Source organism: Lycium barbarum, chromosome 12 (assembly GCF_019175385.1).
Source record: "Lycium barbarum isolate Lr01 chromosome 12, ASM1917538v2, whole genome shotgun sequence".
NCBI classification, from domain to species: domain Eukaryota; kingdom Viridiplantae; phylum Streptophyta; class Magnoliopsida; order Solanales; family Solanaceae; genus Lycium; species Lycium barbarum.
In genome coordinates, this window is record NC_083348.1 from 87,533,733 (window position 1) to 87,546,575 (window position 12,843).

Consider the following 12,843-nt stretch of genomic DNA (forward strand, 5'->3'; position numbering starts at 1 on the left):
TCTTGAAAATGAAATGGCGGGGGGGTATACTTTTTAATTTGTCGTGAAAATTTCTGAGGATTTCTCTCCATCAATTCAGATTTTAATCGTGAATATATATATGAGAATTCTATTGATTTAATAAATTCCGAACTTAAGAATTCATCTACTTTTTTTTTTTTTTAAACAATCACCTAAAGGTTGTCGAAAATTGTACAGAAAAGGGAAATAAATAAAGTGGAAGGGAACTTGATCAATACCTCTGCAATTCTTATTAGAATGCAGAAAGTAACTAAAGTGAAAACCCAATGGCAGTGTCGATTATTCGTGCTATACTTAAGGAAAATAGATGCCCTAATGTTTTTTCAACCTTACCAGTTTCAAAAAAAAAAAAAGATACTCCTATAGATAAGATTTTTCAGGCAGCCACAGAACTCAATGATGTGCCCAATCGAGAGTCTCAGTCCATGTCACAAAATATTGACTTGATATGCTCTGCTGGGACTGGAAAACAATAATTGTCATCATAAATATACATCATAAGTACCATTCTGGCCACGTTGAGACAAGCCTTTTGAAAAGACAATGGAATTGCACTTGGTGAGAGGCACTGTTTATTGACATCTTTCCATGTGTTTGAAACCATGTCCAAAACATGTTGCCTTGCACCTTCATTAGTTAAGCCCTGTTGTTCTTCCATCAAGTACTCTACATATGATCCATCATGCCCTTCTTGATGCTTATGCTTCCAAAAATTAAAACTACGTATTAGAATAAAAGTTGGAGAACACTATTGGATGGTTAACCCATAACTGGTTCGGTGAGACGCCTCCACTTAATCAGTACCAGCAGAGACCCCTTGACAAAAAGATTTTCCTCTATGTATGTGTGTGTACATTATTAATTTTCCTAGAAAACAATATGTACGTTTACAATAGGGTTTAAAATGAAAGGAGTAGATTTTAAGTATAAATTTGCGACAGGAAGTAAAGCATCAAAACAAATACTCCCTCTGTTTCAATTTGTTTGAACCTATTTCCTTTTTAGTCCGTGCCAAAATGAATGACCTCTTTCCTAATTTGGAAACAAATTCACTTTATGAATGATTTACAGCCACACAAATTTTCAAGGCTTATTTTGAACCACAAGTTTCAAAAGTCTTCTCTCTTTCTTAAATGTCGTGCCCAGTTAAATGAGTTCATATAAATTGAAACGGAGGGAGTATAATTCTAGGCATTTAGACTCAAACTAACTTATAAGTTGAATCGTGACAATAGTCTACCGGTGACATAAAATCCTGCTTATGCCATTACACTTAATGATAGGTATATCTGAAGTTCAAGATTCGTGGAAGTAAGTGAAAAGCTATTGCTGATCTCTTTGGAGTGGGGTGGGTGAACCGCAAAACAATATTTTCAAATCGGAAACCATTACTATCTTTTTACCTCAGCATTTCCGAGATCATCCAAAAGACGAAGAATTTGGGCAATGGAAGATATAATGCCTTCAATATCAGCGAAGACATCTGATGATGAAGAATCTTTAGTTGCTCCATGACCCAAGAGAAAGTAAAGGTGATAAGCACCATAGGCACCCCTGAGCTTACTATCCCATTCTTCAAGTACTCCTCTGCCACAGGCATATCTCCACTATTAAACCATTTTGCTTCCTCTAGAAATGCATTGCACAAATTTGCCCACTGCGACGATAAATAAATCAAGTTGAATTCTATTAGAATTATTAACTCACATATAATGACAATGTAACTTTTTTATGTTTTGGTTAAACTTCTTGTAGTCTCTTGCATTATGCCAGTTATTTGCCTTGATATATAGTACAAAAAGATCATGTACAATATCAGTGTATAGAAATTAAGCTTTCAACACAATTAGTACAGTACTACTAGTGTCATACAGCTTTTCTCAAGTGGTCGATAGGGTTCCATCCATGCTCTTTATACACTACACACCCAATATTTTCTGTGGTCTCATATAAAGTCATGAAACACGTCCTCATATAGTTCGGTAGTTGCTCAACAGCAGAGATTTCCCACCTAAGGGAGGAAAAAAAAAGGAATATGAAAATGGAATTCGCAAATCTAAACAAATAAAGGACATTATATTTAAGATGGTTTTGAGGTGTACCTATCGACAGCTTTAGTGAATAGTGTGAGTTCGGGGAGTGTACCATAAACATCAAAAATATCATCTACTAAATAGACAAGAGAGATTGGTTTTATTAGCTCCATTCGTTCCTTCGACATTCTTGGACCCGACAAAGCTCCGATGGACCACATGTACCATTTAAGTGGTTGGCTTCTAGCAAGCTTATGACCAGCTGGTCTAAATTTGAAAATTCTCATTTCTCCCCTTAAACTATTACTCCTACTCTTTTTTCGCAGAGATGAAAAGAAAAGTTTGTAAACATACTTTTCTGAAACAGAAATCTAAATAAACATCTTATGTCAGTAGTGCATTAGAGGAAAAATTAAATAACAATTAAACGACTATATAAGAACCCACTACAACTTTTGACGGGTTGGTCGTGATATTTTCAGCAATATAAGCTCAAATCTAATTGCCATCGTCATCATTAGCTTCAACGGAGCAATAATAAACTTATGATCTTTTTTTTCTTTGTTCTTTCTTAACCTTGCCAGTGGTGGAGAAGGGCCTCAAAAAGAATGATCCTTTATATAAATACCCGGAGTTCTACCCCTTTTATTCTTAATTAATATCTTGAAAATGAAATGGCGGGGGGTATACTTTTTAATTTGTCGTGAAAAATTCTGAGGATTTCTCTCCATCAATTCAGATTTTAATCGTGAATATATATATGAGAATTCTATTGATTTAATAAATTCAGAACTTAAGAATTCATCTACTTTTTTTTTTTTTTAAACAATCACCTAAAGGTTGTCGAAAATTGTACAGAAAAGGGAAATAAATAAAGTGGAAGGGAACTTGATCAATACCTCTGCAATTCTTATTAGAATGCAGAAAGTAACTAAAGTGAAAACCCAATGGCAGTGTCGATTATTCGTGCTATACTTAAGGAAAATAGATGCCCTAATGTTTTTTCAACCTTACCAGTTTCAAAAAAAAAAAGATACTCCTATAGATAAGATTTTTCAGGCAGCCACAGAACTCAATGATGTGCCCAATCGAGAGTCTCAGTCCATGTCACAAAATATTGACTTGATATGCTCTGCTGGGACTGGAAAACAATAATTGTCATCATAAATATACATCATAGGTACCATTCTGGCCACGTTGAGACAAGCCTTTTGAAAAGACAATGGAATTGCACTTGGTGAGAGGCACTGTTTATTGACATCTTTCCATGTGTTTGAAACCATGTCCAAAACATGTTTCCTTGCATCTTCATTAGTTAAGCCCTGTTGTTCTTCCATCAAGTACTCTACATATGATCCATCATGCCCTTCTTGCTGCTTATGCTTCCAAAAATTAAAACTACGTATTAGAATAAAAGTTGGAGAACACTCTTGGATGATTAACCCATAACTGGTTCGGTGAGACACCTCCACTTAATCAGTACTCGTAGAGACCCCTTGACAAAAAAGATTTTCGTCTATGTATGTGTGTGTACATTATTACTTTTCCTAGAAAACAATATTTACAATAGGGTTTAAAATGAAAGGAGTAGATATTAAGTATAAATTTGCGACAGGAAGTAAAGCATCAAATCAAATAAAATTCTAGGCATTTAGACTCAAACTAACTTATAAGTCGAATCGTGACAATAGACTACCGGTGACATAAAATCCTGCTTATGCCATTACACTTAATGATCGGTATATCCGAAGTTCAAGTTACGTGGAAGTAAGTGAATAGCCACTGCTGATCTCTTTGGAGTGGGGTGGGTGAACTGCAAAACAATCTTTTCAAATCGGAAACCATTACTATCTTTTTACCTCAGCATTTCCGAGATCATCCAAAAGACGAAGAATTTGGGCAATGGAAGATATAATGCCTTCAATATTAGCGAAGACATCTGATGATGAAGAATCTTTAGTTGCTTCATGACCCAAGAGAAAGTAAAGGTTGATAAGCACCATAGGCACCCCCGAACTTACTATCCCATTCTTCAAGTACTCCTCTGCCACTGGCATATCTCCACTGTTAAACCATTTTGCTTCCTCCAGAAATGCATTGCACAAATTTGCCCACTGCGACAGTAAATAAATCAAGTTAAATTCTACTATTAGATTTAACTCACATACATTGACAATGTAACTTTTTTATGTTGTAGTTTAACTTCTTGTAGTCTCTTGTAGTATGCCAGTTATTTGCCTTGATATATAGTACAAAAAGATCATGTACAATATCAGTGTATAGAAATTAAGCTTTCAACACAATTAGTAAAGTGCTACTAGTGTCATACAACTTTTCTCAAGTGGTCGATAGGGTTCCATCCATGCTCTTTATACAGTACACACCCAATATTTTCTGTGGTTTCATATAAAGTCATGAAACACGTCCTCATGTAGTTCGGTAGTTGCTCAACAGCAGAGATTTCCCACCTAAGGGAGAAAAAAAAAAGGGAAAATGAAAATGGAATTCGCAAATCTAAACAAATAAAGGACATTATGTTTAAGATGGTTTTGAGGTGTACCTATTGACAGCTTCAGTGAATAGTGTGAGTTCGGGGAGTGTACCATAAACATCAAAAATATCATCTACTAAATAGACAACAAAGATTGGTTTTATTATCTCCATTCATTCCTTTGACATTCTTGGACCCGACAGAGCTCCGATGGACCACATGTACCATTTAAGTGGTTGGCTTCTAGCAAGCTTCAAGTCTTGTGTCACCGAAAGTTCCTTCCACCATCTAATATTGACAAAGATAAAAGTCAAGGAGATTCAACATATATATACTAGTTTATAAGTATTTAAAAGGAATCTCGGTGAAAGAGGACTGAGAACCATAAGGTGAGCGCCCAAAACGCTAGCACAAACTGCTCTCACAAACACACATGATAAAGGGGTGTGGATAGGATATATTGTAGTTCAAAGGGAGGTAGGTACAAGCTCTTTTTCCCCTTTCTAAAAACAATATTGGCATATCTACACAAATATAATTTTTCGATGAATGAGTGTCAATTGACTCCCCTTAGACAAGAGTACTTGGTATAGCTCGTCCCTAATAAGAAGCGACAACACACTGTCCACGCAGGATTTTGTATAAGCAATATTGGTCCATTATTACAAGTTGGCTTTAAAAAAAATATTTAAAAGATTCTTTTATGAGCTGACAACAAGTTAAAAAGAAAAAGCACATTAAACTTAGTTCAAAACTTGACTTTTTTCTTCTTTGTAAATGGATTGCAGTTTCCCAAATTCGATGAATGCGAGATCTTTGAGCATAGCTTCCCATTCATCTCCCACTTGAAATTCTTCAAGAGAGCTCCTTATGGAATACCTTGGCAAGTTTTTGTGGATTGGATGTTGCAATGTTTGACGAGCCATATTGGACTGATTATCATCTAAGTACACCATATTTCTTATTAGACACTCACCACTAAATTGAGCAGCTTCAACTAGTATGCCTTCTCCTTTAATAATGAGATGAGTGGCTTCATGCAAGGCCACCAATCCCTTCAAATCTTGTCTTAATTCATCCTGAAAAGATTCATTCTCTCTTTTGAAGTTGTTGAACACCTCTGTATATTACATGTTTAAATAATCAGTCAACAATTTACGCACCGATCGTGTATAGATTTTTCACATAATTAGATTGTGTTGATGTACAACAAGGTTTAACTCGTTATATCAAATCTGATATGGTAACTTGGAAAATATAGTGGTGTAATTTTTTTTTTTAACACAATCTGTGTATATATGAAACTTACATTCTTAAATAAGAGTTTAATTTCTAAACATTACTGGGTAAAAAAACATTTTCAAAATCAAGTCACTTATAAGGTACTTAGGAGTAAATTCTTATGATGAACATTACTAATTGGTAGCCTGATAAAAGAATAACTAACAAACTGCCACAAGAACTTTTTTTGACACTATCAATGTATACATTTTAAATCTAAATAAATATACTCAAAAGTTCTTTTGAGAAGATTTTTGAAAGTTAATTAAAGCATGACAAAAGGTTGAAACATAATCACCTGCAGGGACATTGTAACCCTCTTGTCTTAATAGTCGAAAACGAAGTGAAACCTCATAAAGATCAGAATGACGATAGAAATGAGCGGTTTTAGTTTTCAGATATTGTTGCTCAAGAATCAATTGAATTTGCTGGTGGAAAAGGTGGTCGAGGCTAAGTTGCTGAATGACATCTATGATCACCAAAGCTTGTAATTGATTTTGTTCTTTGACGATGTCTAGATATTTCTCAAGTTGCTCGACCTTCTTTGCATATTTCACGTCCTGTCAAATAGAATGCCATGCAATCAAAAGAATAGTTAATTTTCAGGGCATTGATGATTAGAAGCAGATTTGGGATTTAAGCTCTATGGTTTCAATCTTTAAGGTTTTAAGTATTGACTTCACAGTATTTTAAAATTATGGCTTCGGATATATTATTTGTTGTAATTTTAGTGAATTTTTACACATAGACCTATGCCCTTAGGCCTTAATTGAAAGTAATGAGTTCAAATAAATTTGGTACCGTAACATTGTATCCCCCTGCAGTGACTTTAAATAATTTGTACACTATCAAGTTTAATTGATCTACAATAGTGTGTACTTTTCATGCTAAATCGATACAATAATTTTAAAAAATAAAGTAATAGTCTACTAGAACCAGCCAAGTTATACTGATATTATTGTTGTAACTTTTTACTCTGTGAGAGTATGTAATTCAAACTGACTCGTAAAGAGAAATATACAATATTAATTTTCATAAACAATATCAGGGATACACAATTTTAAATTGATCTAATATACCTTCTCGTTAAGGACATTGTATTGCAGAGCTTTGTTTTATGGGAAATAAGTGATTCTATTTATTGAGCTGTTGAAATAAAATAATCTCTGGCATTCCAATTTATAGGAAGCTACAAGTATTAAAAATGATTCTATTTAATCAATGTGTGGTCGACACTACCTGAACAGTGTGATGTCTAAGTTGAACGAGATGTACGTAGTTTTTTTTTTTTTGGCACATTTTTCTGATGCATCTCAAAAGCAGTATTATTGAATCGTTAATGTACTCTACCAGAAATAATGCTATCTCATACAGTTCATCTGTTCGTAGTATTTGTTTGTACGTAAAATGAACAACTCTGGCAGGGGCGGCTCAATTATGTGGCCTAAAGTTAAATATCAATAAGAGGCCTGAAATGTATTTAACACAATTTTTTTGTTTTTAGATAGAACTTTTGTAACGTAGCTGTTGGAACCATCATGCACATTATGTGGACTATCATTGACTACCTTAGCTTGAATAGATATGCAGACGATAGATGGGTATCAAATTTGAAGGTTTGCAGTTTGGGAAAAATAACACATCTAAGGAGTACTTCAAATTATTTATTTTAAATTTTCATAATGTGCAAGATGGTTCCAAACATAATGTAGACATAATGTGCAAGATGGTTCCAACATAATGTGCAAGATGGTTCCAGCATAATGTCCACGTGGATAAAAGTTTGTCACCAAAATCAATTCGTACAATTGCTTTTTATGCAAAAGAGCTTCAGAATCTTGTTATATTCTGGTGATGGCCGACAGAAATTGTTGTATTTGCAGAGATGTCTTGAAGATGGTAAGGGAGTGACTTGATGCAGAGGGTTAGGGGTTTTATTTAAGTAAAATATTCTAGGAATTACAAAATAATATTAGGATAGAATAGTAAAATCTTGGTTAAACTAAGAGTGTTTATAAGCTGAAAAATAATAAGTTGGGAGAGACCAACTTATGACTTATGACTTATTTTAACTTATAAGCACTTGACTTATAAGCACTTTTATTTTTACCAAATGTAGAGATAAGCTGAAAAATACTTATAAATTAGTTTGACCAGCTTATAAACTTAGTCAAACACCCTCTAAGAATCCTTAGAAGAATAAATCAGCCTAAAGCCTTTAAATGAGAAAATGAATGCTTATTAAATAGAATTACATAGAATTAAATTTTAAATAACCTGATTGTATAAATATTTTTTGCACTATCATTGTATAGAATTTAAATTCTATTGGTAACGTTGTGTCCATTTATTTTTCTATATTTCCATTCTTGTCCTTTAATTTTTAATCTTGTCACTTTTACTCCTCAAATTCTCATATTTCCATTAGCCCTCTTCAATCATTAATATATTCACTTTGACCGCTCAACTTATCATATATATAATTTTGCCCCTTAAATATATTTTATTTCTTGGTAATTATATAAAAAATATTTTCATCGTGTTCGTAATTCAAGGTAAAGAACCAAATTTGTAGAAGAATATACTGTGAAATTCGAACCATTACTAATGAATTGTATCATATTTCTTACTAGACGCTGATCACTTAGACTTCTTGAAGTACATCCCAAATAAACCATCTGAGTCGAGCGAGATTCAAATATATTCTTGGATAGATTTATTTAAAATTTTAGACAATGTTAAACCCTCCACATTATAGTATTATCCATGCTTTTAACTGGGGCTGGTCTCACTAATGGAGACTTGTAAGATGGAGGAAATAATTATCACACAAATAAACAATATTAGAAAAATTTGGAGGATTAATTAAGTATATTTTGTCCATACTACGACGCATGTTATGACTTATGACCAACTAGTCTAAATTTGAAAATTCTCATTTCTCCCCTTAAACTACTGCTCCTACTCTTTTTTCGTAGAGATGAAAAGAAAAGTTTCTAAACATTTTTACTATATTAGAAGAGTCAGTTCAGAATCGGATCGACGTGTGCACTTGTATGACACTAAATTCAACTCTGGGGGGTATCTTTAGAATTTGATAGTTTGTCTGCTTTAGGCCTGTTGTACTCAATAGCATTATGTGTGTACTTTTTCCTATTTGGACGAAAATACCGGACCATTTTAATTTGTTTATTCGTATCCTCTTTAAAGAATTGTAGTCAGATACATCTTTTAAGAACTGTGGGTCCTAGAATTGTAATCGTCCACGGTAACTTCCAAAAACTGAGTATTGTAGCCTCTAAGCAATACTGTAGAATTCCTATTTATTTTTAGCTTAAAGAATTATAGCACACTATTATGGTCCACTTTTTCATACCAATTCATTGGTTTATTATAGTTTACACATGATATCTTTATAATTACGGGGGAAGTCTATACAAATACAACATTTTAAAAACTAAATGCATCTATGTATTACATTTTAGTCGATCAATTTTTGTATGGGGAAGGAAGGAGTTTTATATTAAGCTGACATCAGAAGATGTAACACATGTCTAAAAATAAAAGATGGAATATCCAATAAAACCGTTAGAAAAACAACGCAATAAGAGAAAGTGAATACTTTGATCTACCAATAAAAAGATCGTCATGTGTGCTCATGTGATATTCCCTCCATTTCAAAATAAGTGGTGCTTTTAGCATGGTCACATTCTTTTACAAAACTACTCATTCCTAAAAACGAAGATGTATTTTTACTAACTTACCCTTAAATATCTTGAAAAAGATGTAGCTCTTTAGTTTTAAATGAGTGTAAAATTGGAAGAACATCATTAATGCCTCCTTGATTATGTGAAATATCACTTATTTTGAAATAAAATATATGTAAAACACACTTATTTTGAAACAAAATGAAAAAGTGAAAACGTCACTTATTTTGAAATGAAGAGAACATCATTGGGCCCGTCACATCTAGTATGAAAAGAAAATTTGTAAACATACTTTTGTAAAACAGAAATCTAAATAAACATCTTATGTCAGTATTGCATTAAAGAAAAAATTAAGTAACAATTAGACGACTGTATAAGAACCCACTGCAAACTTTTAGAAGGTTCTATTAATTGTTTGAATGCGAAATATACTTTCGTTGATCTTGAAGGGATCGAGTTACTTCAAAGATTGTGCAATTGTAAAAACTTTTGTTATTTTTTTTCTTTTCTTTTATTTTTTGCAGCAATTTTGTGAAATGAATGTATCCATGATAGAACTGGTTATTCGTAACGTACTCCATAAGAAAGAGCTTATGCAAAGTGAAGACATTTCGGATCTATTCATGAATCTTTCTTGGACTAGTTATTTAATTATAGAAAATTGTAAACCAACCTGGCTTTATTACTCGTGCTTTGAGTCCTGTGCAACTTGAGTAGTACGGCGAGTTTTTTGCTGTATAATTAGAGAAAGGTCTTTTGGCCACATTAATGTTGACCACAGTGACTCAAATTGTCATTTATGTTATATTAATTACATTGCTACCCTTCCTCTAAATTTGATTTTAATTCAAAAGTGTCTCTCTCATCGATTTAATTTTACTTTTTCCCAATAAACGAAGATTCTCAAAAGATGCACACCTACATCTTTTCCCATAAAATAATTAATGTTGATATTTTCCCTCCTTTTTGTTGTATACAATCCTTTTTTTTTTTCTTAATTTTTCTGACTGAATAGATTAAGGAATAATTCAAAAAGCTCATTTTGCTCTTTAGATTATAAATTTATTCAAAGTCAAATAAAGGGATGACTGTACGTACCACATCAATGTATTTTTTTATTTTTATTTTTCCTTTTTTCTATAACAACTCCACTAACCAAAATGTTTATTTGATAGACAGTAGTTGTGTCATGTATGATGTATGATGCATTATAGTCTAATTGGTTCGGTTTATGGCCTATGAAAACTAGGGCTGGGCATAAAATACCGAAAACCGAATTACCGAACCGAACCGGCTATTTCGGTATTCGGGAATTCGGTTTTCGGTTCGGTATTCGGGACTAAAATGTAAAATTTAATATTTCGGTTTCGGTATTCGATATTTAACATTATACCGTTCGGTAATTCGGTAAATACCGAATACCGAATAATCCAAACTGAAATCCTGAGTCTTTGCACTATAAGATTCTTGTGGCTGTTGGAATGCTTACTGGGATGAAAGGGACGGGGGAGTATTGCCTTTTTCCTATCAAACTAGTGATACATCATACTTACATCACATGCCACTTCAATTTTTTTCTTGACAATGCAAATCTTATACTGACAATTCAGGTTCATTCTTCCACAAAGATGAGATATCAGCCACTGCTTCAGAAACAGTTAGATATATTCCATTTAATCCGAAGCCCTCAAGAGCACTAGATTCATGCAACTTTTCCATAACATTCCCACCTGGATGAAAAGTGAAAAAGGACAACAAATGTTTGTAAGAAAAATATTTGACTAATGAAGGGAAACAAAGAAGCATATTTTATGTGGCTGATGGATTTACCTTAAGAGACCGTTTATCCAGCGTCCTTCTTAGTTCACATATAGTGTCGATTCAACTTGAATCTATGGTTGATACAGCTGGTGAACGAAGACATAATTTTGTTACTCAACATATTGGATACAAATTAAAAGATGAGCAAATGTTGTCATTTTTTTTTCTCTTCAACTGACCTGTCATGTCGATAATTACACATTTGATTGCAGTTTCTTTGTTGGCTGCTATCCTCTCTTCCTCTTCGCGGATCCATCTCAATGTCCTGTAGTTACAAAATGTGAATTTCAAGTAAATAAAACTGTGAAATTGTGAAATAAAACTGTGAAATTACAAAATGTGAATTTCAAGTAAGCTTGTATATTGAAAATATCTCTTGCACATGATGAATGAATGCAGCCGCTAGCAAAAAAATGGTATTACCGAATACCGTACCGAACCGAAGTTTGATTTACCGATTACCGAATTACCGAACCGAAGTTTGAAAGTTCGGTATTTGGTATATACTTTCAATTACCGAACCCGAACTTTAAAAATACCGAACCGAATACCGAACGCCCAGCCCTAATGAAAACACTTGATTGTCAAAATGTCACAATTTATATCACAATGTAATGAATTTGGAGAAAAATAATTGGTGCGTGACTTATTCATGAATTTGTTATGTATTTCATCCAGTTCATATTATTTACTCGTTCAGTCCCATTTTATGTGAAGTATTATTTATTTGAGTAGTCAAAAAGTTTTTTTTTTTTTAACTATAATTTTTTAAAATTGCACATTTCAAGAAATTAAATTTCAGCTTCTTGCCGAATAGTGGATGTGTGAATGCATGCATATTGTCGAGTACTCCTTCCACGCTTTTCATCTTCAGTGAAAACATGGATCATATTTAGTTGATCAATGCATTTTGGGAATAGGGATAAGTCACTATATTTATTAGTATGTTTTGGAGGGAAATATATTACAAAATTAGATTAAGGTTATAGTAGTCTTTTCACTAAGTGTGGCCACATTTGCGCCAATTTTGTGTGGCCATTTAGCAGCGTCCGTATAATTACACTTCGGGTTATATGAGAGAGAAGTTCAATGAATTTCATTGAACTCTCTTAATTGCTTAACCTCGTATTATACCTTATCTGGGATGACATGTCACAGTCCAATTTTTTTGGAAGTCTCCAGTCCTGGCCACCTGTTATCTTGCTATAGGATAATATCTTTAAAAAATTTACAATGGAAATTGTTTCAACAATAAGTTAACAAATGCCCATGAATTTGTGAAAGATGCAATTTAGTACTCCCTCCCGTTAAAAAAAAAAAAAAAAGTGTTCACTTAGTCATTTACACACCCCTTAAGAAAATACTAACTCCTAGACAAAAAGAGGTAATTTGACTACTAACTCCTAGACAAAAAGAGGTAACTTGACTACTAACTCCTAGACAAAAAGAGGCAATTTGACTAAACTATCTCTAATTAAATAGGTATGGG

At 33.2% G+C, this 12,843-nt stretch overlaps 2 protein-coding genes and 1 pseudogene across 2 annotated transcripts in view; all 3 read right to left on the minus strand.

Annotated features, from left to right (window-relative positions):
• Nucleotides 1-228: 228 nt before the first annotated feature.
• On the minus strand, nt 229-2,474 carry LOC132623100 (probable terpene synthase 13; annotated as a pseudogene).
• A 652-nt stretch (nt 2,475-3,126) lies between these two features.
• Nucleotides 3,127-4,718, minus strand: LOC132624608 ((3S,6E)-nerolidol synthase 1-like). The gene is made up of 5 exons (XM_060339363.1): nt 4,615-4,718; nt 4,384-4,522; nt 3,914-4,168; nt 3,239-3,436; nt 3,127-3,195 (listed from the first exon to the last, which is right to left on the minus strand). Exons 1-5 carry the CDS (start codon nt 4,716-4,718, stop codon nt 3,127-3,129), a joined length of 765 nt encoding a protein of 254 aa, XP_060195346.1.
• Nucleotides 4,719-4,847: 129 nt separating this feature from the next.
• LOC132624609 ((3S,6E)-nerolidol synthase 1-like) overlaps nt 4,848-12,843 on the minus strand; it is a 28,441-nt gene continuing 20,445 nt past the window's right edge. Inside the window, exons 2-5 of the mRNA XM_060339364.1 lie at nt 11,534-11,619; nt 11,133-11,263; nt 6,125-6,386; nt 4,848-5,665 (exon numbers count right to left, since the gene is read on the minus strand). Of these exons, the coding sequence (XP_060195347.1) occupies nt 5,289-5,665; nt 6,125-6,386; nt 11,133-11,263; nt 11,534-11,619 (856 nt within the window). The 3' untranslated portion in view covers nt 4,848-5,288. The remainder of the gene's footprint in view (nt 5,666-6,124; nt 6,387-11,132; nt 11,264-11,533; nt 11,620-12,843) is intronic.